Source organism: Sinohyriopsis cumingii, chromosome 1, assembly GCF_028554795.1.
Source record: "Sinohyriopsis cumingii isolate HCF-2022 chromosome 1, ASM2855479v2, whole genome shotgun sequence".
NCBI lineage: Eukaryota > Metazoa > Mollusca > Bivalvia > Unionida > Unionidae > Sinohyriopsis > Sinohyriopsis cumingii.
This window is the reverse complement of record NC_142961.1, coordinates 192,423,473-192,450,780: the sequence shown is the minus strand read 5'-3', so window position 1 is coordinate 192,450,780 and position 27,308 is coordinate 192,423,473. Positions and strand designations below refer to the sequence as shown.

The 27,308-nt window shown below is 41.5% G+C and overlaps 1 protein-coding gene across 1 annotated transcript in view; it reads right to left on the bottom strand.

The window, feature by feature from the left end:
- Positions 1 to 26,013, bottom strand: part of LOC149808596 (methylmalonate-semialdehyde/malonate-semialdehyde dehydrogenase [acylating], mitochondrial-like) — a 141,454-nt gene extending 115,441 nt beyond the window's left edge. The window contains exon 1 of the mRNA XM_089979733.1: positions 25,879 to 26,013. Coding sequence (XP_089835859.1) covers positions 25,879 to 25,920 — 42 coding nt within the window. The 5' untranslated portion in view covers positions 25,921 to 26,013. The remainder of the gene's footprint in view (positions 1 to 25,878) is intronic.
- Between the last annotated feature and the right edge of the window lie 1,295 nt (positions 26,014 to 27,308).

Below are 27,308 nucleotides of genomic sequence, written 5' to 3'. Positions count from 1 at the left end.
TTTGGTTCTGTTTATCATACGGAGTTTTCTCTTAGTAGCAAATAAAGGTGGAGGGTTAGGGACTGATACGTCAAGATGGCATTTAATGCAGAGGTGATCTGATTCAAGGTCATGGGATACCAGGGAGGACCAGTAGAATGTTATCATCAGGTCTATGAAGAATCTAGTCTAAAATGTGACCATGTTTATGGGTGGGTTGGTTAACTGACTGTTTGAGGTTGAAATTATTAATGGAATCTATGAGTTCTGATGTATTTGGGTTTCTGGGACAGTCAAAGTGAAAGTTGAAATCTCCAAGAATAATCAGGTTATCACCTATCGAATTTCCATAGACCAGGAGATTCGGAAACTGCTCCAAAAAAAGAAAGTCAGCCAGCTTGTTTTTTCTACTAGGAGGAGGGCGGTATAGGCAGAAAAATGGACTGACCTTTGCTCCAGTGTGACAGTGGTTTGGACTAGTTGAAACGATGTGTGGTCGAAATTGAATGTTGTGGTGTGGTTAAGACGTTTTATCATGGAGTTTTTTATGATGACAGCAATTCCACCTCCGCGAGAATTACGGGGGAACGACTTGATGGAGTAACCAGTGGGTGTTAGATCCGCACACTTGGGCTCATCGCCTGATGTTTTTAGCCATGTTTCTATCAGGAAAAAGACTTCAATATTCTGGTCGTTGATAAAATTAACTATTTCCGTACATATTTCAGTGTTCAAATAAACACAATTTGGGTAAAGAAATTCGCTGTTAATTTCATATCACAGCGCGACATTCAAACTGGTTTATACAGAACAAGACCTTTTGATTCCAATCGTGAAAATTGTGTCAGGTTCTGTCACGCTGTAATTTTTGGCGTTCGGCAATGATTTTCATGGAAGAGGAGAGATGATACATTGCATGAATTTACACTATTTATACAATGACACCCTTAAGCTAAATAATCGATAAAGCACGTCTGCATCATCTGTATGACTTTTTACTTTACGCAAAATCGCTATCACTTAAGCTGTACGTGTAACTCGAAAGTGGACTTATAGTAACATTACGGCCTTGTACTTACATAACCTAGCTCAACCTCTCCGTGAAACACCAGTGATTGCAGATTTATATGCCAGGAATTTTACCATACCACCATAACTTTACGGATGTGTGAATCCCAGGTTACAGCCTTTGTTTTTAGATTCCATACCCGTACAGAGAGAACACTGGATGCGTTCTGATGATCTAAATAATATTTCGCCAATTCCATTATATCCGAGAACGGAATATGGACCTTTCCCAAAAATTAGCACTTGTTAACTTAATATCCATTTTTCTTTTTTCATTGCAAAGCTTTGTTTGTCTCCACACCTAACTTATATCTTCCTCAAACGTTCGGCACAGAAACACCATCACATTATGGGCAACTAAAAGATCTGGCTAATAGCCCATTATCGCACAACCATTCCACGATGACTTCATCATTTTGTAAATAGTGCCGATGAACATTCAAGAGTTTCTTAAAATCCCTAGTTGTAATGCTTAACAAGTCTTCCTAACTGCATGCTTGAAAGATCCCTCCCATAGTACAACTTTCTGTTCTCTCGCTCATTGTAGGAATGGCGATTGGCAGTATGAACATTAGAGGCGCGAAGCATTACCGCATGGTACCTGTACCGGGGCAGTTTCAGTTAGACAATAATGTAGGGAAATTCCGGAGAAATCTCATTATAATTTTAGCGATATTAACAGCGTGTTTTCATTATTAATGACACAATAGCTCATAATCTTTTATTTGATCGACAAAACGATTGCATTCGTTACAAACTGATGGTGAATTTACATAGTTTTATTCACGATTCTTTAGTCAGATGTTGGACACGTTTTACGTATTACAGATATACCTCTATTTATTATCCTTTAATCAAATGTTTGACACGTGTTAGGTATTCCAACGCAGTGGCCAAATTTAATGTTGCAAAATACATTCAGGGCCAATCGAACAATTAGAGAATATTTTCGTATTAAAGACAAGTTAGAAAAAAAATCACTGCGGATTATCCTAAGATTTACAGTGGCCACAGTAGTCCGATACATCAACCCTACAAATCTGTGTTGATACTGTTGTACGATGGTGTGGGTAAGATGTCACCTGTTCATTAACTTGTGCAAGTTCGCTGCATGCAAATCATTCCGGAACAAAACCCGCGTACACTTTAGACATATACAGTTAATCGGTAACAGCGATATCAAGCACGAAATTCAATATAGCCACATGGCAGATAGTTGTGCTATTCCAGGTGGATTTACAAGTCACCGAACATATGATTTGCTCCGGAAATATAATCTACATGTCACAAAAAAAAAACTTGAGTCGACGGTAGCTACACAGCCATGAGAAATACCGGTAAGTGTATAACATGTACACCGATGTGTGCAGCTAAATTTGGATGCAGATAATTGCAGCTTTTAATAAATAATGTAATATCAGCCCCTCACCCGAAAATCAATATCATCACGGTTGAAGGGTTGATTTATCGGCCTATTTCTTCCCGAATCTTACCCGAGTTCTTCTTCCAACAGTTACACTAGCCGCCAAGTAGAGCCAGCATATCATGTCTTAAAAATAGGGTTAAACGTAGAACGACAACTTGTATAGGACTCATAAACTGCCTGCCTTCAAATACATGTCAATTTCTTACCACTGACGCCTAAAATGGTCTGTTTGCCACCTAGGTAGCACTAAACAATTACGTAGGATTGACGATGGGGGTAAATGTTTAATTTAAGAGAAATCCATAATTTATAACCCGATTTCGTCGTTTATTCAACCTGGTGTCAGGAATAAATGAGATCATCTTGTGTGCTCAAGTAAAGATTAAGTATGTTTCTGCAATGTGCATGAGCAGCATCCCGTTTGCTCCTTTTTATAAATATCAAGGCGGATGATGTTCAGTGGAGATTTCACTGGCACTGTTATTCACAGTACTGTTCTTATTTCTTAAATTACTAAAGATGTTATATGTTTTCTATCTTCATTGTTACTACGTCCTTACTTAATGATTCAGTGTATTAATTACAATGAGGTAGGTATTCCTGATCGAAAATGATGTGCAAAGTTCAAGGCCGGCGCTACCATATAGGCAAACTAGGCAGCCGCCTAGGGCGCTGATTTTAGGGGTCGCATTTCTCCAAATCAACAACAGTTTTGAAAAATAAATAAATACATGTCAGTTTTATTTAGGGTCGTTGTTTTATCCTGGTTTATTTCATACAGGGACAAATAATCGGGTAGATTCAGTCTGACCGAAACACCTGATATTTTCCGGATGGGGGGGGGGGGAGGAGGGGGGACGCCAGAATCTAACCTTGCCTAGGGCACCAGATAGTCTGGCGCCGGCCCTGGCAAAGTTTAAACCTATTTATTGTATTTTTCTCCGTTGGATTAAAATGTATATAAACCTAAAAATTCGATCGAATAATCGGTAGGTTTATTTCTGAACAAACGGCTTTGTTATTTTCTTTTCTTCTTGTTATTATTACCGATATATTTGTTGCTGCTTGTGTTGTTGTTCTCTGTTAAATGTGCTTCATTATGTGTATTATGCATATAAATAAAATATATGCTTACAAACACTAATTATCCTTTCTAATATGTTACCCTTATATTGATTAGTGACTTCAGCTTTATGAATGTGTCTTCGTTAGATAAATCAAGATTTCATAGTGATATAAACCACGACTTTCAGTGTAGAATTCCTACAATTTTTAATATCTACAAATAATAATATATGTGCACATTCTTTTTAGAAACTAACACCAAGATTAACAAATAATATTACCAAAGGTATTTACACGGACGGTTTGGATAGTGGATCATTGCATTCATATCGCACGGATTTGCTAACGATATTGAACCGACACAAACCCATCCATGATACCCCAAACCACAAACCATGAATTTCTGAATCCATATCAGTAATATTATACAAGCCTGTGTGTGTTGCTAAAAGTGCCTTTAAACCAACAAAGCAAAAACATTCGTCTTAACAGAGGGATATATCATTTCATATTACGCAGTAAGCGCAGTCTAACTTCCCTTCTTACTGCCGGGTATCTTTTGAGTCTAGGTCAACACTTGATTACTTTAAAATGTCATTAAATTCAAGAAGCCAGTGTGAGAACGTTTTTAAGCTTATCTCCAACACAGTATGCAAAATACGTTTTCTTTTATGACTCAGTCTTCAATTATGTAAAATATTTTGATATTTCCAGAGGAGATAAAAAAAATTAAATGAGGCATAAACCGCTAAGTCAACATACTGGCATTTAATGTAACCTTTAGTTTACCCCTTTTAAAGCAAGGTGCATTAACCGAAGCAAAAATGGACCACTTAATGTTTGAATCAGCGGGAAATGAGAATGGAATGCACTAGATGATTATGGAGTGTTGGGGCGAAACAAATATCTGCTTATTACGATGCCTGCTAAATGATTAATAGTGCTCGGGATAATTTGGGAATGGTTGGTCAAAATGACTATTAGCGTATTATGATGAGAGCCTTATGTTTAATTGAGCACCAGGTAATTGGGACATGGTAGGGAGAAGTAACTATTTGCTGGTTATGATGCCAGATGTATGTTTAATAGAACACGTGTTGATTGGGAAATGGTATATTTCAACACAGTACAAGATTGGCATCGAATATAAATCTATTGAACTAAGTATAAATTCGTTGTTTACACTGACTTCTTCCCTTCATGCACTGACTCGTACTAGGATGCAAGAAGCAGGCCAACATAAAACCTAACCATGCAAGCAATAACAAAAGCAATACATTTTTAGTCTCAATACATTTTTGCTCCGTGAGCTGCTTATTCAATAGCCACTTCCTTATAATACTTACAGTACATGGACATTGTAATTGAGCTAGGCTGACTGAGTAAGCCACCTGACTACCCCCACCCTTTTGGTGAATCTCAATATGGATGGACATCATACTCTCAAGACCACTAATCCATTAATTACAGAACTACATATAAACCACTTCAATTTATGTTTTGGTTGAAATTTTAACATTTCCTAATGTTTTTTAAACTCTTTGATTACCCTCCTTAATGATGACAGGATTTTGACGTCGAAGTCAAGGTCACACGATTTAAAGTTATCTTTTAATCCCATTTGTAAAACGAGCCATTTCCCATAAAATTGCAAACGGAAAAATGAGAATTAGGTTACGATCTTGATGCTAGTGAATATCATAGCGATGAAACTAAGGACTCGTGAGAGGATACCTAAATAAAATGAAAATGGTTTCTGAATGGTCTGAACTACGCTTAACTGAAAATGACATGCTCCAACACTTGACAAAAGTTATGATTGTCATATTACACCGATTTCAAGAGCCATCTTTTCCTATTATCAGCTAGCCCTCGAGTTTCTATGGATTACATAACATTGTTTGCTACTCATAAAAATAAAAATAAAAATTATTGTTTTTCATAATTTTTTTAAAGAAAACGGTTTTGTCAGGCAGACCAAGAAATATGTACACTCATTTTCCTCTAGAGGAGGTATCGGTACAGTATTAAGCATGTCAGACTAGCGATCCTAAGGATGCAGGTTTTAATATCACTGCATCAGCCCGGGCTATATTTAGTTCTATCCCATGCTCACACGCCATACGACTATGCTTTTAATAACATCTGGTGAAACATATCCAAGCAAGCAGGCAGTAATTTACTAATGTAGAATAAGCTGGTAAAGTCATGCTTTGTGTATACACAGATAAAATTTGAAGTGCAGGAATGACTGCAGTTTTATGTTGTTTGAGGGTCCAATTTAATAGCTGGGTTTGCAACTTTTGACCTGTGGTCAGTAGGGGTGGACGGGTGTGGAGTGGAATGGATGGCTTGTTATTTTTATGGTATACGTTGTTGATATAGACAATGTTTCACCTAAAGTTCACTTGAAACTGATTGGGAACCGAAGAAGGTGAGTAGAATTTACCGATGTATCAAACGTTTAAATCACTATTACGTGACCGTTAAAATCCAATCAAACTAGGACACTCAGTCAACTCATAATTATTGGAGTTATAATAAATTATAAATGAAGGATAACCTGCACAATACCTTTCCTGAAAAGATCTAAATATATCAAATTTTAACATTGTGACTAGTAATGATACGTTAGATAACGACGAATTATTATAGTCGACTTCATCAATAATAGGCAACCTTATAATATAAGGCTGTACTTGATTGTAAACACGTTTCTGCCAGGTATTCAAAAGCAGCAGTACGGACAAGTAATTAGTGATAACAATTGAATTAATAAAGTTATAAATGTGTTGAATCAATACATAAATTACATAACTTAAGAGAAATGGATAAATCGCAATCGCCTATTATATTGTCTTAGGCATGATCTCATTAATATGCATTGGCAATGGCCCATAGTAAGCATATAGACCAATACACGAGAGTAGTGAATGGGGTCACCCTAGGGACAATGGGAATTACCATTAAAAACACCCTTGGGTCACTCTGGGGACTATGTAAAGTTAACATTAACCACCCTGGGTCACTCTAGGGACAATGGAAATTTAACATGGGCAAAAAACCCTGGGTCACTCTGGGTTCAAGGGAATTTAACATTGGAGAAAGGAAAAAAATGTCTAGGGACATTCTAGGGACAAAGGCATTCGAACAATGGAAATTTAACATGGGAGATATTGCTGGGTCACTCTAGGGACAATGGGAATTGAACATGGGGAATAGAGTTTGGGCTTGTCTAGGGACAAGGGGAATTGAACATGGGGAATAGAGTTTGGGCCTGTATAGGGACAAGGGGATTTGAACATGGGATTTTTTTTTAAAATTTTTTAAAAAAGGGGTAGGCAATGGAAAGTCGATCTCTTTTCGAGAAATGTGGGTGGCCCTGAAAAGGGCCTTTGGTTTTATGTTAATATTAACATAGACGGCATCTGTCACATCTTCTTCTTCTTAAACTCCTTCTAACTGCAGGTCCATACACAAGTACCCTCTTGAGGCATCCTTGTCTTTCTATGTAAACTCTTCTCATTCATAGACTAGTATCTGTCCTATCGACAAGAGTCCACTTGGACCGGACATACATGGGTATGTCCGTCCTGAACATCATTGTTGACACAAGGGTGGAAGATTGAACGTCGGTCCACATCTTGAGGCTCCGAGAACAGGTGAGTGATTGCGCTGAACTGCGCTTATTTATAGGGAGAGGAAGGATTGAAACGGATTGAGTTCATTGACCAATCCAAACACGCGTGACAAAATTCAGTCAGCCCGCATCCAATCCGAAGAGAGCAGTCTGTGACGTCACGTGGTCTATATAGATTCGCTAGCGCCTGTGTGCAGTCAATCTATGCGACAGTGATTCAACATGACGGAAACTCAGAAAACGATTCACTGGGGTGCACCAGCAGTGGAGACCACCCAAGGGAACCCGGACTTACTTTCAGAAGAGGTACATTGGGATTTTGTGGATTTTCTTACCTCGCAAGAATTTGTTCCGGAACCTTCGTCTCATTCTTCATTACCGCAAGTGGAGAATTTTAGACAGAGACAGAAAGAAGAATTGGAGAAATTTATGCAACGACAAAAGGAAGCGGAACAAGCTTTTCTCATACAGCAACAGCAACAGCAACAAGAAGAGGTAAGAAAAAAAACAACAACAAGAAGAAGTAGCAGCAAAGAAACAAGAGGGTGAAAATCAAACGGCCACGGTACTGTTGGACATTTTAGCGGAGTTAAGAAGTCTGAAACAAATGTATCAGACTTCTTTATCACGACCGAAGAGAATACGACCTTCCCGAGCTAAACACGTCAACACTGTGACTAAGCCTACCGTACCACCCTTAGTGATTTCAACCCAATCATCATCATCAGAAGTAGGCCTCGGCCGTGGCAAAGGCTTAAGGCAGTTAAAGTTGATTGCTTAAACTCACCCCTACACCAAAAAAAAGGCCCTTTTCAGGGCCACCCACTTTTCTCGAAAAGAGATAGCCTTTCAATTTGCCAATAACTCAAAAAAACCCCACCCATTTTACCCTTATAGTACGTGTCTGTGTATGAGTGCGTGAGTGTAGATTCTTATTTAAAATCAAAACTCAAAGACACTTACCTTATATAATTAATGTCTTCTTTTCTCCATAGTTACAATCCATTTCACAATTCACAACAGAACACTTTATAAATTACATTCACTTCTTCTGTTTCTTTTTTTTACTCTCTCTTTTTTTCAATTTCTTCACCGTCACAGTCTTTTCCTCCTCTTCCTCCCCACTTTCTTCCCTTCTTCTTTTCTTCTCCTGTTTCTTTTTCTTCACCTGGCTGCTTTCTTCCTCTGAAGAATCTCTCTCTTCTTCTGAAGAATCCCTCTTTTCTTCTGACTCCTCTTGTTTCTTTTTTGGGCAATCTGGAGACCAATGTCCTTTTTCTTGACAATAATAACAGGTATCTTGACTTTTGTCCTTTCTAGCCCCTGTTTTTTTTTCTTTTTTGACGGTCTGGACACTCTGAAAACCAATGCCCTTTCTTCTGACAGATATAGCAAGTATCTTCACTTTTATCTCGAAAGGAAGGAGAGTAGTCCGTCGGCTGGTCTGAAGAGAATTTTCTAATGACCCCTCGCAAAGCTCTGATGAAACGTTCGATTTGGTTAGTCTCTTCCATCGTTGTGCTCGGTTTGAGAGTGAAATGAATAGTGAAAGGACAAGACACACACCCTTTTATATACGCTGGTTTGCCATGACTATACATTAGTCTATGGTGTTTAAACTTGAGTCATTTGACGTTTTGCACTCAAGATGAAACGATCCTATTCATTCGAGAAGAAAGAAGAAGAAAGTAAGAGGCAGAAACGTGATCTATCGCCTCGTACCAGAGCTGAAGTCTTGGCACAAATTCATGCCAGTGATTTTGAAGAGGACACGAGTGAACCAGAATCTGAACCCTCTAAACAAAGTTCACCACCCTTAGTCAACCCTGAAAAGTACTATTCCATTCGAGAGACGGAAAAGCGCTTCTCTAGAAAATTTAGAACCACGGCTTACACCTACACGGTGAAGTTTAAAGATTTCAAGTCCGACGTACCATTGGAGAAAGCAGAAGGGTTTATCACTGGGGTGTGGGATTCTTTGCTCACTGCACTCAAGCGACAATGTCAACCCAAAGAAGACGATCGCTTGACACTATCCATAGATCACGACGGCTTGAAATCCTCTGTTTGGATTGAGTTTAGCAGACCCGCAGAACTAACCCCTTCCAAAGTCATGGACAAGATTCAACACGTACAACAATCTAATGACCAGTTTAACATCACCGATGGTAAAGCCACACTGAAAATGGCCCACGTCTCCCCTCCTCAAGGGACTGGAGGCAAAAAGGTCTAATTGGTGGACGACCTTCGCAACACCAAAACAAGTCTCGTCCGAATTCACAATTCTCAAGACCAGATGTGTTTAGCCCGAGCCATCGTGGTGGGACGAACCTATGCGAACAAGAACGACACGGTAGAATGGAAAAGAGCCTGGGAGAATATTCGAAAATCGGACCGAGCCAAACAACGAAATGAAGCAGAACTCCTGTTACAACAAGCCGGACTGTCCAAAGACACCCTGTGGCATTCCTGAGATGCAACAATTGCAAGATGTCCTAGCTCCATTCTACACCTTGAAAGTGCACCCTCAAGAAATGCGCGGACCTCTGTTGTTTCGAGGGAAAGACTTTAAGGACGGAAAATACATTCATGTCTATTATCACGATGATCATTTCGATACCATTACCAGTATCACCGGATTCCTGGGATATGTTTATTGTTGTGAGAAATGTGACCATGGCCATAAAAATCGAGAACAACACAAACATTGTGGATGGAAATGCTCAGGATGTTTGGCCTCTCCACCCTGTCTGAGCGAAGGACAAGAAAGAGTACATTGTCCTGCTTGTCTGCGCACGTTTGTCAGCCCAGCCTGTTACTAACAACATCTGAAGACGCAAGGTTCACAACAGAAATGTGCTTGTCCACTGCTGAGATTGTGCCCTACGTGTGGACAAGGCCTACGTACCAACAGTACCAAGACACACGTATGTTCAGGAAAAAAAAGTCACATTTGTCACCACATCGTGGACTTGGAACACGAATGCTACGTGCAAAAATACCAACCCCCACCAGAGAAAGAGGACGGTCACAAGAAGAAAGGCAATTTCATCTTTTTCGAAGAGACCGGCATTCACATTCCTAATTTCTGCGTGGATCATCGAGCGTGCGAGAAGTGCATTCAGGAACCTATCTTCAATCATTGCCCTCACTGCAGTAAGATTCCTGGAGGGCGTGAAAAAATCTTTCGAGGACCGAACACGTTAGCCGATTTTGCCCAATGTGTCTTAGACCCCATCGACAAGACGTGGAGCCAAGAGGACATCGAACGTTACGGAGATTGTCATCGTCATGCCACAGTGATGGCTCACAATATCTCCGGACGCGATGGACAGTTTCTTTTGAGATACTATACGGAACAAGGCACCGAACGTCCTAAAGTCACTTTGAACGGAGCCAAAATCATTTTCATGCAAGTGGGACAAGTGCAGTTTAAAGATTCGATGAGCTATTTGGCCATGCCTTTGAGTCGAATGCCTAAAACGTTTGGAATGACAGAAATGGCTAAAGGGTACCTTCCACACTTTTTCAATACGGAAGCCAATCAACACGCCGTTCTAACCCATTTACCTGAGGCTCACTATTACGACCCTGACAACATGCGTACCGAACAACGAGAAGCTTTCTACGCTTGGTAGCAGGCTCACGCCTCGGACCCTTTCGACTTTCAGGAAGAAATGTTAAAATATTGTCCTTCCGACGTGGACATTTTACGGCGTTGCTGTGGAAAATTTCGAGAACTGTTCATGGAACACGGAGGGGTCGATCCTTTGAAAGAAGCTTGCACCATTGCCAAAGCGTGTTCCTTAGTGTATCGACAACGATTCATGCCTGAAAACACCGTGGCTGTCATCAGTCCTCAAACGACCAACTTTGTCAAACGTCAGTACTCGGTCAAAGCCCTACGTTGGTTACATTACTTGTGCGACAAGGAAGACAAGTGGATTCAGCATGCCCGCAACGGAGGGGGTGAAAAGACCATCGGAACGTATTCGGTCGATGGCTGAGACTTAGAAAACCCCAAGATCGTGTACGAGTTTAACGGTTGCTTATTTCACGGATTTCCCGTCTGTTACCCTGATCGTAGCACTAAAAATCAGTTTTTACAACGAACAATGGAAGACTTGTACCAGGACACTTCTCAGCGACGCCTAAAGTTAGAACAGCAAGGATACCAAGTGGTGGAAATGTGGGAACACGAGTACGATCACCGTATGAAAACCGATCCCGAGTTTAAACGTGTCGTGGAAAGTTACAAGCTGATGGACCCCCTGAACCCGAGGGATACTTTGTACGGAGGAAGGACCAATGCCACCTGTTTGCTGTACCAAGCCGACGAAGAGAAAGGAGAAGAAATGAAATACTTGGACGTGTGTTCGCTGTATCCCTACGTGTGCAAATATTGTCGCTTTCCTGTAGGGCACCCACAATTGTTCACGGAACACATCGACCTGAAAAACATTCGACAATACGAAGGCTTGATCAAGTGTAAAGTTTTGCCTCCCACGAACCTATACCATCCCGTGCTACCTCACCATTGCCAAGGCAAAATGATGTTTCCATTGTGCCGTACTTGTGCCGAAACGTGCAACCAAGACCAACCTTGTCAGCACATCCAGGAAGAACGGGCCTTGACGGGGACGTGGGTCAGCGTGGAATTGTTCAAAGCTCTGGACATGGGATACCAACTGTTAGAAGTGTACGACATTTGCCACTTTTCCAAGACACAACAATACCACAAGGGTGACCCCAGTCAGAAAGGCATTTTCGCCGACTACGTGGATGCCTTTTTGAAACTGAAGCAAGAAGCCAGCGGCTATCCGTCCTGGTGTCACACTCCCGAAGAACAAATACAATTCAAAGAAAAATACTATGAACAAGAAGGCATCTCTTTAGACCACATCGAGAAAAACTAAGGCAGGCGATCGTTTGCCAAAGTGATGTTAAATTGCTTGTGGGGTAAAATGGCACAACGACCGTGTTTAATCAAGACGGAGTATTTGACAGAACCTTCCCGCTACTTCCAGATGATTCACGACAAAACCAAATACTTGAAACACGTGGACGTCGTTCGCGATGATTTGATCTTGGTCAATTACGAAGAAGATTTGGACTTTGTACAAGACGACCCCTTTGGAAATGTCATCATTGCGGCTTACGTGATAGCTCATGCTCGCTTAAAATTGTACAAAGCTTTAGAACTGTTAGAGGAACGTGTCCTGTACTTTGACAAGGACAGTTGCATTTCCATCCATCACCCGAGTCAACAGCACCCTGACATCGAAGGAGACCGTTTAGGAACCTGGACAGACGAGCATCCCGATGACAAGATTCTAAGTTTCGTCAGTGGTGGTCCTAAAAATTACGGTTACGAATACCGGGACAAACAAGGAGAAGTGCACACGCAGTGCAAAGTGAAAGGATTGACTCTGAATTATCGTACCAGTCGAGTGGTGAACTTTGGGTATTGAAAGAAGCCTTGCAATCGGGAGAGGATGAACACTTTAAAGTGACCACCTACCAACCGAACAAGATTGTACGTTTACCCACTCACCACATCGTCAGTCGACCCTTGGAAAAAGTCTATCAAATCGTGTACCAGAAGCGAGTGCGACTTTCCAATCATTTCACCTTACCGTATGGACACGTCGGTATTGGTCTGTATATAAAAAGGAACCCTAGGCAAGATCGATAGTTCATTGGGACTACCAAGACCAAGTGAACAAGATGAATACTTTCAGAGAAACACAAAACAAGTTTAGAAAGGCACAATTCAAGTGTGGGGCTTCTGAAGTGGAATGCTATTGTGAGCCTTGCGACTTTTCAACCTGTGTTAGTGACAGTACCAGAAGAACCCCGTCACCCAGGACAGGATTGTCGTGGACATGCCTGAAAGACCCTTTCGGGAGGACACTTGTGTGACCTTACCCCCTATAGAACTGGTGAGAACATTACCCAAAACATGTTGTACAGACACTTGTGTTTATTCCACGTTGATGGTTATCATGTACCTTTTATCGTTGTACTTAAGCCTTTGGCTTTTATGTATTTTTTTCTTTCGTATTCATGTTTAAAACATTCAATAAACGTGTCCTGAAAAAAGTATATAAACTCTCGTCTTGTTTGTTTTCGTGTCACAAGTGACATTCCCAATACTATGGCTACCTCTGCTGTCTCTATTCCCTCTTCCTCTACTGTCAAAGTCATCGACGAACACTTAGATCGTGCCAGTTGGGAGGCTTTGTATCTTCGTCATCCCTTTAACATGCTCATTGCCGGACCTAGCGGTTCAGGCAAAACCGAATTCGTCAAACGTTTGATCGAACATAAACATCATTTGATCGATTGACCACCTCAGCGGATCGTGTGGTGTTACAAAGAGTGGCAATCGGCGTACAGCCTCTTGCGAGAAAGTCAAGGCGATTCCATCGTGTTTGTGGAAAGCATTCCTAAAGAAGACGACGGCATCGTCTCTGACTCCCGTCAAACCCATTTGGTCATTTCTGACGATATGTTAGGAGAAGACGAAGAAGAAATTAAACTGTGGTTCACGCGCAAAGGGCATCACCGTAATGCCAGTGTCGTTTACATCACCCAAAATTTGTTTCAACAAAGTAAAGCCTATCGCACCATCAGTCTCAAAGCGCATTACGTGGTCTTGTTTAAAAGCCCTCGAGATAAATCGCAAGTGCAAGTCTTAGTCAAACAGTTAGGGACACCTTGGCTGACTCAGGCGTACGACGATGCCACTCAAACTCCACACGCCTATTTACTCGTCGATTTGAAACCTACGACCCCCGATGATTTGCGATTTTGTACCCACTTGTTTCACCACTGGTGCCAAGACGGAGGTCCTGTCCTGTACACGTCTCCGTCCTCGACTTAATTTCACTCCACAAAGAAAATATATAAAAACCTCAGACCCTTTTCGTCTGTCTCACACACATTTTGAACATGACGTCCCTTCAGTCGCATCTTCCCGTCAAATTGATTCGTGCCTTGTATGGCATCAGTCGAGAAAAAAATCCACAAACACGAGCTCGTGTCTTAGAAACTAGTCTCAAAGAAGTCTTACGATGGTTCACGGTGACGGCAGGTCAATTACTCCAAGGAATCATTCAGATTCCTCATCAAACCAAACGCTTTTTTGATCGAAACAAAGTCGCATTGACCCAACTGGCCGATCCCCGCATCGACACTCAAACCAAAAAAACAAATCATTTTGAAACCTGGAGGGAGCGGTACTCTAGGAGGGATCATCATTCGCTCTCTCTTAAGATGGGATTCTAACGCCCCCAAACTTCTCCCCAAGAAAAAAGTCAAACGAAGTTCCAAGAAGGAGAAAAAGACCAGGTCCCCAAGGAGAACTTCTCCAGTGGCGGGACCCTCCTCTTACCAGACACCACCCCGGAAAAAGAAAAGAAGCCCCCAGAAAAAGAAAAGTCCACAGAAGAAAACTGGTCGCAAGAGAGGCACTTCGGCCAGGACGCAACTTTACACTCGCAAACCACGACCTGCCTCGGCGGTGACTGCGTCTCCGGCAGCCTCAAGTTCATCCACTTCTCCGTTGATGACACCAAGAACTGAAGAGTACTTGGAGACATTGATCACACCAAGAACATCTCCGTTGATGACCCCAAGAAGAACTTCCCCAGTGGCAGGACCCTCCAATTTAGTGGCAGTGGCTGCTGTTCACAAAGTACCTTCTCCCAAAATCAAAGTCCAAGAAAGATCGGGCATGTTACAAAGTTTACTGGATTTGTCCAAGCAAGAACTGGCTCGATTTAGTCCGTTACGTACCCCTGCACGACGTGTCATGCCTGTCCTCAAACTGATACGACGTAAAGACAATCAGTGGCGATGCGTTCCAGTATAAAAAAGGTCTGTGACCAAGTAGGGGTATCAGTGTTTTTCGTGCTCCTGAAGACTCAAAGATGTCACCCTCCAGAAAACATCCCTCTTCTAAACAACCTCCTCGTTTAGTCAAACATGGGGACATGTTATCTGTCCTGTCCAAAGCTTCTCCACCTCTACGAAGAAATCTCATTCAATCAGCCTCCAAAGTTGTCATCGATACCGTGTGCGAATGTTGTTTGAACGTCTTGAAAGTCACGATCCCTTTGTCCAAACACCAGAAACAATGCTTAGGCAAACATCGTCACGTTCTTCGCCAAATGGTTCAAAAGAAAATTCACCTTTGTCAAAAGAAGAAGATGTTGGTCCAACGTGGAGGCATTTTACCCCTCTTGTTAGGCCCCATACTGAAAGGAGTCTTGGGAACCATGTTGGGAGGACTGGTGGGAGCAAGATAAAAAGGCCCTCGGAAGTCCCAAGATCTCAGAATCGACCCCTGACAACCCCATGGAAGGACGAAAACTGGCTTTAGTGCCTTACAAACGATGGATGGAATACCATCGTTGGCAAGAACAACGCACCCCGCATTTACCTCCCAATCCCCATTTGAGCGAGATGTCCCACTTACAACACGAGTTGCAGTCCTTGATGAATCACCAAGATTTGTCCGAAACAGAAAAATCGCAAAAGTACGGTCAACTCTTGCAACGACGGCAACTCTTTCACCAAAAAGCTTTAGACGAAACAGCTCTTCCCACTCTGAAAGATTTTAAGACCTTGATGAAAAGTCCAGCACCATCACCAGTAGCACCACCACTACCAATGACCAAGACAGACAAAGGAGAAGAAGAAGAAGAAGAAGGGTTTCAAACTCCACCAGAAAAAGTACGCAAGTTAACAACACCACCTACCTCCAGAATTGGATGGATTAAAAAGATGATGGCCACCCCTTCTTCAACACAAGAGAAAAAGAAAGTGTAGACAGAAGTGAAACAAGAACCGATATCCCCCGCTCAGACATCCTCCTCTTCAACACCTATTGCCGGTCGCACAAGCAAAGCATTGCAATCCAAGAAAATACCCCAAGAGAAAAAGAGTAGCATCCTCCAAGAGTGGGTGTCTTATTAACACACAAACACAAAAAAAAATGGTAAAATGTCTTAGGCAGCATTTACTACGATCCCTCCCATCCTGCAGTTTACGCAGGAGTTCAAAAATTGTATCGTGCTGCCAAAACTCGACTGAAAAGTCTCCGTTTACCTCAAGTGCAACGATGGTTACAAGAACAAGCTACCTACACTTTACACAAACCCATTCGACGCAAGTTTGCCGGAAGTCGCACCCGAGTAGAAGGCATCGATCATCAATGGCAAGCCGATTTAGCCGATGTCTCTCATTTGGCCAGCTACAATCGGGCTACAAATATTTGTTTTGTGTCATCGACGTCTTTTCCAAATTTGCCTGGGTCGTACCCTTGACTTCCAAATCCAGCAGCGAGTTAGTGCGAGCCCTGCAACGGGTGTTGAAACAAAGCGGTCGTCACCCTCTTCGATGGCAAACGCACAAAGGCACCGAATTTCTGAACCAAGCTTTCCAAAAAGAATTAAAGAAACGTGACATTTATTTTTTACCACCGAGAATCCCGAAACCAAAGCCAGCATCGTGGAACGTTTTCAACGCACTTTGAAAGAACGCATGTGGAAATATTTTACGCATCACCACACTCTGAAGTACATCGACATCTTACCGCACCTGGTGCAAGCGTACAACCAATCTTACCATCGAAGCATCGGACATGCCCCGCAAGAAGTGACTCCCGAGAACGAAGTGTTGGTGTTTGAGCGCCTGTTTGGTACGTCCCCGACGAGGGCTATCCCCCAGAAAAGTGGAGAGTTGGCCGTAGGAGATTGGGTGCGCATTGGCAAAACCAAACGCACTTTCGACAAAGGTTACTTACCTAACTGGACGACCGAATTGTTTCGCGTCACTGGACGAGTGCATGGCCGTCATCCTGCCGTCTATAAATTGGAAGACATGAACGGAGAAGTGCTCAAAGGAACGTTTTATTTGCCCGAGTTACAACGTGTCACCAAAAAAGAAGACGTGTACGACATCGAAAGCATTCTCGAACGCAGAACCCGTAAAGTGGGCAAACGACGTGTCAAAGAAGTCAAAGTACGTTGGAAAGGATATCCACCCAGTTTTGATTCTTGAATCGACGCTTCGCAAGTCATCGACTATTAAAACAATTGACCATCATGCCCTTTCACACAGACGCAGCTACGTCGACCAGTCCTTCACCTAGTTCTTCTCTGCAAGATTTACAAAAACAACCCTTGTGGGTGTGGTGCGGAGAACGTGTGCCAAAAACGCAAATCGTCTTTTTCTGCCAAATCTTCGTGTTGTATTGTGTCATCGGGGCAGCCATTGCCAATATGAGTTTGCAACAAGGGGACAAACAATTGTGGACCATTTTATTGAGCAGTTGCATCGGTTACCTGCTTCCCAATCCCTCCCTGAAATTCTCCTCGGGAATCTTGTGTCCAGTGCCAGTGCCAGTCACCACTCGAACAACCACAACAACCCCATTTTGGGCGGAGACACGTCTCTGACGTCCAGTAACCCCTCGGACAGCCATAGAACTCTGGGATTATGAGTCACCAAAACCAATTTTACTTAACCTTACCCAGTGACAGTTCCATGGAGGTGTTTCCACACAACACGTTGTGCTGTTACACGGCCAAATTACCTCAGGCCATCCCATTAGATCACGAAGCCCATTGGGAAGTGGCTTTGGTAGAAATGATTCACCCAACACAAATCAAGAACATCACTGAAACTCAAAACACTTTTGACGTCGAAATTCTGGACCCAACAGTGCAGCAAACCATGACGAACACTCCTAAACATAGATCATTTCTTGCGAAGGACCCATTACTCCGCAGCAGCAATGACACTTCTCCTCCTTTTTACTTTTATCACTTTAAAATTAACTCAGGCCATTATTTTAGCGGTCAACATCTTGTGGAGGCCATCGCTGACAAATTCTATGCAACATTTGACAAAGTTCTGACCGGACTAAGAAAACGTGTCACCATTGAGTACCACAAACTGTCTCACCGTCTACTCATCAAATTTGAAAGGGAGGAAAAAAGTATACGTATTAAATTTTGCCTTGAATTGTATGACATTTTGGGTGGAGACCTCAATTTGGTCACGGATAAAAAGACCAAAAAGATAGAGAAAGCTGAGATTGACAACAACGGGCATTTTGCAAGGTATTTTCGTTTCCCGGTAGAACTGAACCAGGGACTGAATTTGATCTTTGTGTACTCCGATGTGGTGGAGTGCAACGTGGTGGGACACACCTTCGTGCCGTTACTGCGTGTCATTCCTTTCAAAGTAAATTCTGCCACGGCCACCGACGAGGAAGGAGGAAACACTTACCACGTCCACCGCGAATTTGTACATCCTCATTATTTGCCTGTCATCAAGTCGTATTTGGACACGGTCAACATTGCTATAAAAGGAGATTTGGGACAAAATATTCCATTCACCAAAGGAAAAGTCACGGTGAAACTCCATTTTCGAAAACGGTTCTCTCACGATTCGTAAGTCATGTATCCAGTGTACTGAGGGGTTGGTCGACAGCGAGGACACGGTTTAGGAGATATGTTGAAATCGGCCTTTCGTTCGGTGGCCCAAGTCTTGAAACCGATGGTGACACGTGGATTGCACGCCTTGAAAGATGCGGCACTGACGCAAGGCAAAAGAATTTCTCCAAAATGTCATCATCGACAAGCAAAACCCCAAAGAAGCCTTCATGAGGGAAGGCAAAAATGTCTTGCTACAAACGGGTAAAGACCTTTTGGGCCAACGAGACACACCTATAAATGCCCTGCACGCTACTGAGTCAGGCATTCAGCAAGGACAAGGCAGAAAGAGACGACGAAGAAAACACCCTTTTACCAGACTTCACACGTCTAAAGCTAGAAAGACCAAGAAAAGAAAAACCGTTCGAGACTTAGACGTTTTCGATTATTGAGAAACAGCAACAAAAAAAGAAAAAATGATGCACCGAGAGTCATGCGCCTGTTCCGGAACTAGATCTGTTTGCCATGCCCCCCACCATGATGACCATGCAAGAATCCCAATGGGTGGAATTTCATCCCGTCTCCTCATTGACCGATTCCGCTCCCATCGAGTTTGAAATCAAGGGACAGCCCGAAGATTACATCGATCTGAATAGCAGTTACTTGTACCTGAAAGTCAAAGTTCTAGATAAGGATGATGGTGGAGTAGAAGACACTGAGAATATAGCTCCCGTCAACAATTTCATGCATTCCTTGTTCAGCTCAGTGGACTTGTACTTGAATAACAAACTGGTCAGCAGCAGCATGGATACTTACCCTTATCGTGCCTACCTGGAAAGTTTCTTGACGTACGGAATAGATGCCAAGAATACTCATCTCAATGCTTGTGTGCTATGGGAACCTGACGAAGCGAAGGAGTTTGAAGAAATAGATAAAGACAATGACGGGTTTGTGGAAAGACGAAGCAAAATCTTAAATAAGAAGAGTTTAAAACTGATGGATCGTTTGGATTTGGACATGTGGTTGCAAGAGAAATATTTGCTGAACGGGGTAAATGTTCGCTTGAGCCTGAATCGTAGCAGTGCCGCTTTCCATTTGTTGGCTGATACTGCTGCTGGCAATCCCAAAAGCCAAATCGAGGAGGCCAAACTCTACGTACGACGCGTGGAAGTGTTACCTAAAGTGGGAAACGACATCAGTCAAACGTTGAGCAGAACTACCGCCAAGTATCCCATACGACGCGTGGAAATGAAAACGTTCACCATTCCCGCTAACCATCAATCCATGATCGAAGATCATCTGTTTCAAGGACAGTTACGCAAGCGTTTAATCCTTGGTATGGTCGAGAATAAAGCCTTCAACGGAGCCTTCACTAAAAATCCTTTCAACTTTCATCACTTCAACGTGAAGAAAATCGAAGTCAGTCGCGATAGCAAGACCTTGTGTACCCGACCTTTCGAACCTGATTTTGATCCCACAAAGATGAATTACTTGTGATCGTATTTGTCCCTGTACGAAGCCACCGGACAGTTAGGGACCAACACCAGTCACGGCATTACGTACGAGGATTATGCAGGAGGTTATGCTTTGTGGGCATTTGATTTCACTCCAGAACAAGGCAGCGACGAGGGACATTTTCACCCTATAAAATCTGGCCAGATTCGTGTGGAACTTCAGTTTACAGAACCACCGAAAGAGACAGTGAACGTCATCCTGTATGCAGAATTCGATAATACCATAGAAATCAACAGTTTGAGAGAAGTTATTGTAGATTATTAGAAGCCATGGAAGACTGTTATCCCTCTTTACCAAGTGGAGAAACTTTAGACATGGAATGTGAGGAGACCGTGGAAGGAGAATCCCAAGACAAAGACGATGAAGTAGTTATGATGAAGACGAGATGGCCAGAACAAGAAGCCCATTTAGTCTCCTGTTTTGCCAAACACTTGGTGGAAAAAATGACGGAATTGATCAAGAAAGATTGTTATGGATGTCAAAACGATCATCCCAGTCAAATTGAACACGATAAATGCCTGATGCTGAGTCAAGAAGAAAAATTGGACGAGTATCTGGACGAAGCTTGGAGTCTCATCTCGGACGAAGTCATGTTGCACCAGTGGTATAAAGACTTGCGTGAACATTCTTGTCCACCATTAACCACTCAAGAAATCCATCGTATCGAAGCTCTCCTGAATCAGAGTGAGGAGACGAAACGAAGAAACGGTTATTTGTCAGACATTTTCAAGCAAAACGTCAGGATCGAATTGATGACTTATTATTACCTGTGAAGAAGAAAAAAACATGGATACCTGGGAACTTTATTACCTTTTGAACCACAGTTCGTATACGGCTTCTTGGAATCCTGTCGTCTGTGCTAAAGATGAACTCCCTCATCGCAAACCTAAAGACCATCTAGCTTATGTCATCAACACGGACGACAGTCATCTCCCAGGAACCCACTGGGTAGCCGTCTACTTTTCTCAAGAAGGATGTGTGGAATATTTTGATTCGTATGGATTGCCCCCTTTGGAAGACGATATCATCGACTTTATGAGAAGAAATGCTCAGACCACCCGATTCAATAATATGAAATTACAAGGCACAGATGCCTTGGTGTGTGGACAATATTGTGTGTATTTTCTGCATCATCGCAGCCTGGGCTATTCCTTAGAACATTTAGTAACTCATTTTGATCCTCGTTCTTCTTCAAGAAACGATGTGAAAGTAGATCGATGGTTTTGTGACCATTTTGCTTATCTTTTGTCTCAAGCTAGGAAACGTAGTGTCCATCAATGGCCTAATGACTTCCAACAGTGGAAATCACAATTTCATTCACAACGTTGTCAGCCTTGTCCAAAATAATGTGTGAGTTGGAAAAAAAAATGTTTGTCATTTAAAACAAAATGTTTGATGTTATATTGCTGGATTATTGTTAAAAAATGTTAGAGTTGTAGGTTAGTGTTAAGTGATTTTGAATAAAAAATGTTGTGTTTTGAAAAAATGCCTTTGTCTTTTGTTTGGCTATAAGAATGTTGATTCATGCTCTTTGACTTCTTACTATCCCTCTCATGACACTCATTGAACGTTGCGGCTCAAAAACCGTGGAGGGATGTTTTCCTTTACGTCCGCGCTTTGACTTTAAGAACCGGGGCAGTTTCCAGTCTAACCATCCATTGTCGACTCATCCTCCTACGAAAATGTACTCCAAACTAGCTAAGCTAAACGAAGCCTACGTGAATTTGCATAGGGTCAGACACAGTCTGATACCGAAGCCAGAAGAGATAGAGAATGTGAGAATGCTAAAAGTCACTGAAGACCTGATGGAAGAGCTCTTCAGAGAAGAAGTGAACAGGGAGAAAGAAAAATGGACAGAGAAGTACAGACTTCAGAGACAGCAGCAACAGCAACAACAACAACAGCAGCAGCAGCAGCAGGAACCTGAACCTGAGAGAGGCTTTGTCGATTGTCGTATTGACACCAAAGAGTTCTTCTTCTCTTTCCGAAGAAGCAGACCTATCGTCAGAAAGTCTATCCTCAGAGGACGTCGCATTCTTAGAAACTAAAAAATTGCCATAGCAAACAAAAAACAAAGAAAAAAAACAGCCCTTTTCAGGGCTACCCCAATACTCTAGAAAAGAAATAACAATCGATTTGCCAATGTGTGTAGGTAGAGTAGTGTGAATATAAACACTGACTCATTTTTTATAGTGAGAGGGTATGTGTTTGTGTATAGGATTGTGTGTTTGTAAGTGCTCACGTACGTTGGTGTGGATAGTAGATTAAGATCATGTTTTTGGCTGTTTGAGGTGTGGGGAGAGTAGATTTGGGGGTTTGATTGGATTGCTTTGCGTATGTGGATAGTATATTGAAATGATTAATGAAATTTATTTACAATAGTAATGGGTGGTATAAAAAAAAGTGTGTGAGTGTTTCTTTTAGGTCCGCGCGTTGTTTTGGTCATGATCTAGGTAAGATCAATTTTATGTTTCAGGGGGGATGTTTTCCTTCACGTCTGCGCTTTCAGTATAAATTGAAACTCACTGGGCAGTCTAGCTACCCTTGTTGATTGATGAAGAGAATGAATACCAGAATTGTAAAGCTTCTAGAACTCCAGATGCACCTGGAATATGCCAGGCGCCTGTTGAATGAACTGGCCGCGGAGGCCATTGTCGAAGAGGGAAGGATGACAGAGGAGGAGGAAAGAAGAAAAAAAGAAGAGGAGGAAAAGGAGAGAAGAAATTTCAGAATCCCAGAGACAGAAAATTGGGATTCTGAAGCCACTTATCCCGCCTCTGCTCTCCCCCAAAAAAGAGTGAAAAGAGACTGGGGAAGAAGATTTGTGTGTGGCACCAGGCCAGGAAGGTGCCAGCATTAGATAGGTGCACCTGGAGTTAAAAACAAACAGCCCTTTTCAGGGCTACCCAATACTCTAGAAAAGAAATAACAATCGATTTGCCAATGTGTGTAGGTAGAGTAGTGTGAATATAAACACTGACTCTTTTTTTTCCTAGTGTGAGGGCATGTGTTTGTGTGTTTGTGTTTGTAAGCGCTCACGTAAGTTTGTGTGAATAGTAGATTATGGGTTTGTTTATTGTTTGTTAGCGTATGTGGAGAGTATAGTCTGGGTTTTGTGACCGCTCACGTACGATTGTGTGGATAGTAAATTATGGATTTTGTTTTAACGATTTGAGTGTGTAAATAGTAGATTTGGGGTTTGTTAAATGTTGCTTCACTTATGTGGATAGTAGATTATATGAAATGAGAAAGTAGGGGATGTTTTCCTTCACGTCCGCGCGTTGTTAGGTCATGATCTAGGTAAGATCAATTTCGTTTGAGGGGGATGTTTTCCATCACGTCCGCGCTTTTCGTATAAGAACCCACAGTATTCGTCGTTCAAACCATTCTACAGAGAAGATGGCTTCAAACCACCTCGATAAATTGCAAACATTGCAAGACGTCCTGGACAATTTGGGCATGATGGAACAAATGCTAGTGAGGCTAAACGAAGATCACTATTCTTATAGTCCCCATCGAGTGAAGATGGAGATTAACAACTTACGAAAAGTAAAGGACATGATAAGTAATGTGATGAAAGAAATAAAGGAGGAGAAGGAGGATGAAGAGGAAAGGATAAGGATAAGAGCATGGAATGAAAAAATTAAAAAAGAAGATGAAAATGAGAAGAGGAAGAAAGAAGAGGAGGAGAAGAAGAAAGAAGAGAAAGAAAAAGGAAGAAAAGAAAGAAAAGAAGAAAAAGAGTGTGGGAGAGAAAATAAGAAGTTGGTGGAGAAATAGAAGAAATTAGAAGCAGAAGAAACCCAAAGGCCTTTTCAGGGCCACCCACATTTCTCGAAAAGAGATTGACTTTCCATTGCCTACCCCTTTTTTAAAAAAATTAAAAAAAAAAATCCCATGTTCAATTCCCTTGTCCCTATACAGGCCCAAACTCTATTCCCCATGTTCAATTCCCCTTGTCCCTAGACAAGCCCAAACTCTATTCCCCATGTTCAATTCCCATTGTCCCTAGAGTGACCCAGCAATATCTCCCATGTTAAATTTCCATTGTTCGAATGCCTTTGTCCCTAGAATGTCCCTAGACATTTTTTTCCTTTCTCCAATGTTAAATTCCCTTGTCCCCAGAGTGACCCAGGGTTTTTGCCCATGTTAAATTTCCATTGTCCCTAGAGTGACCCAGGGTGGTTAATGTTAACTTTACATAGTCCCCAGAGTGACCCAAGGGTGTTTTTAATGGTAATTCCCATTGTCCCTAGGGTGACCCCATTCACTACTCACGAGGCATCTTATTTTTAAAAAACACTAACGGACCTAATTACACGTTTTCTGTGCTAAAAACATGTTTGAATCATTCAAATTGTGACCCTGCAATATTACATTGTGACCCATCTGTCCTTAAGCTTCTATGCACAGTATAACAAACTTTAATGGAAATGCTATGCATGATAATCTCAAATGGAAATACTATGCACAGTGTAACAAACTCAGTGGAAACGATATGTACAGTATAACAAACTCTAAAATAAATGCATTCTACATTATAACAAATTCTAATGGAAATGTGATGTACAGTATAATAAACTCAAATGGAAATGCTCTGTACAGTATAACAAACTTTAATGGAAATGCTATGCATGATAATCTCAAATGGAAATAATATGCACAGTGTAACAAACTCAGTGGAAACGGTATGTACAGTATAACAAACTCTAAAATAAATGCATTCTACATTATAACAAATTCTAATGGAAATGTGATGTTCAGTATAATAAACTCAAATGGAAATGCTATGTACAGTATAACAAACTCTAATGGAAATGTGATGTACAGTATAATAAGCTCAAATGGAAATGGCATGTAACGTATATTAATCTCTAATGGGAATAATATGTACACTATAACAGACTCTAATGGAAATGCTATGTACACTATAACCGACTCTAATGGAAATGATATGTACACTATAACCGACTCTAATGGAAATGCTAAATTCTGTCAAAAGCTTTTTGTGTCTCCGACAGCCTTGAAGAAAACCTGATCTGTGGCCTTTTAGTCTAATTTCTTTAAGGACCTTTCGTTTATCGAGGAGAGCTTACAGCAACAGTTTAAATCCAATCAAATTACAGGACGCTCAAACAATTTATAATTATCGGAGTTAGAATAATTTACAAATTAAGGCTTTACCTGCACAATACGTTTCCCCCAAAGAACTAAAACTACACAATTATAACATTATGACTTATATTAATCATGTGTTAGATAATAACAAATGCATGGATGTGTGCAAGGGCCTGGCAAAACACTGTGTGTATTTTCATGGGATGTGTGAGTTTTGATGTATGCAATGCACGGATGTGTGAATAGACCTGGCCAACACAATATGCCTGTTTCATGGGATGTGTTATTTATGATGTATATGTGATTTATTTATATTTATTTGTGGTTTATGAAATATACAATGCATGGATGTATGTTCGGATCTAGGAAACAAAATACGCAAGTATCTTAACCTTCGTTTGCCTTGTCATAAAGGTTCCTTCTTTGGTATTGTGGACATTCGTGTGTCTCTTGTTTTAGACGTTCGTCCAAGTCAATAATGCAAACATTTCATCGTGTGTGTGCAAACATTTATTTTCACTCGTGCCTTCAACACTCTTGAAAATACCTACTTTCCACTAATTGAATGAAATACTTCCGTCATTCGCTTAGATCAAACAAATATAATATGTAATTCTTACCTTTGTATAAACTGCACGGAACCGAAACAAACTGGAAGCCATCAGCAGACAAACGTGCTTGCCAGGTCTTGCTATACAATATGTGAACGTTTTAAAATTTACTTGCCAGAACAAGCGACAATGTACTGATAAAAGATATGTGGTTCTGTTCGGTCGACCGTATCAACCTTACATATTTTATCTACCCAGAAAAAAATTGGTTGAAAAAATTTCCCGAAATTAATGTATTCAATTAATTTACCCAAGTCCTGATGCGCTTAGTATATTATATGTACCAATCTTTATCATATATATAATTGTAAATATATTTAAAATCCCTACCTGCCTACCCTAATTTTAAAACTTGGTTCATTACATGATCCATATATGTACTGGCCAAGTTTGGCCTGATGACGTGTTCGTACATCAGTAGTGAAGTGGGACGATTTGGCGTCAATGGGAATTAGCATTACAGACCCCCCCCCCCCCCACCTCGGGACTGTTTAGCGTGAATGGAAATTTAACATGGAGAAAAATCGTGGGACTGTTTAGCGTCAAGGGAAATTAACATGGGAAATAAATTTTGGAACTGTTGAGCGTCAAGGGAATTTAAACAGGGTGGGACTTATAGCGTCAAGGGAATTTAAACAGGGTGGGACTGTATAGCGTCAAGGGAAATTTAACATAGGATTTTTTTTAAAAAAAAATAAAAAAATAAAATAAAAAAGGGGGTTGGCAATTAAAAGTCGATCTCTTTTCGAGAAATTGGAGTGGCCCTGAAAAGGGCCTTTGGGTTTATATATGCCCTTTACATAAAGGGCATCTGTGACTTCTTCTTGTCCTTAGGCTTCGTCTCACTGTAGGACCGTAAATCAGGACTCTTTTGAGGCATCCTTGCCTCTCCACGTAAATCCTACGTATCCATAGGTTGCTGGCGGTCCTATGGACAACTGTCCAGTTGGATCGGACATACATGGGTATGTCCGTCCTGAACATCATTGTTGACACAAGGGTGGAAGATTCAACGTCAGTCTACATGCTGAGGCGACGAGAACAGGTAAATCAATGCAGTGAACTGCGCTTATTTATAGGTAGAGGAAGGATTGAAACGATTGAGTTCATTGACCAATCCAAACACGCGTTACAAAATTCAGTCAGCTCGCATCCAATCCGAAGAGAACAGTCTGTGACGTCACGTGGTCTATATAGATTCGCTAGCGCCTGTGCGCTGTCAATCCATGCGACAGTGATTCAACATGACGGAAACTCAGAAAACGATCCATTGGGGTGCACCAGCAGTGGAAACTACACAAGGGAACCCGGACTTACTTTCAGAAGAGGTGAATTGGGATTTTGTGGATTTTCTTACTTCGCAAGAATTTGTTCCGGAACCTTCGTCTCCTCCATTACCACACGTGGAGAATTTTAGACAGAGACATAAAGAAGAATTG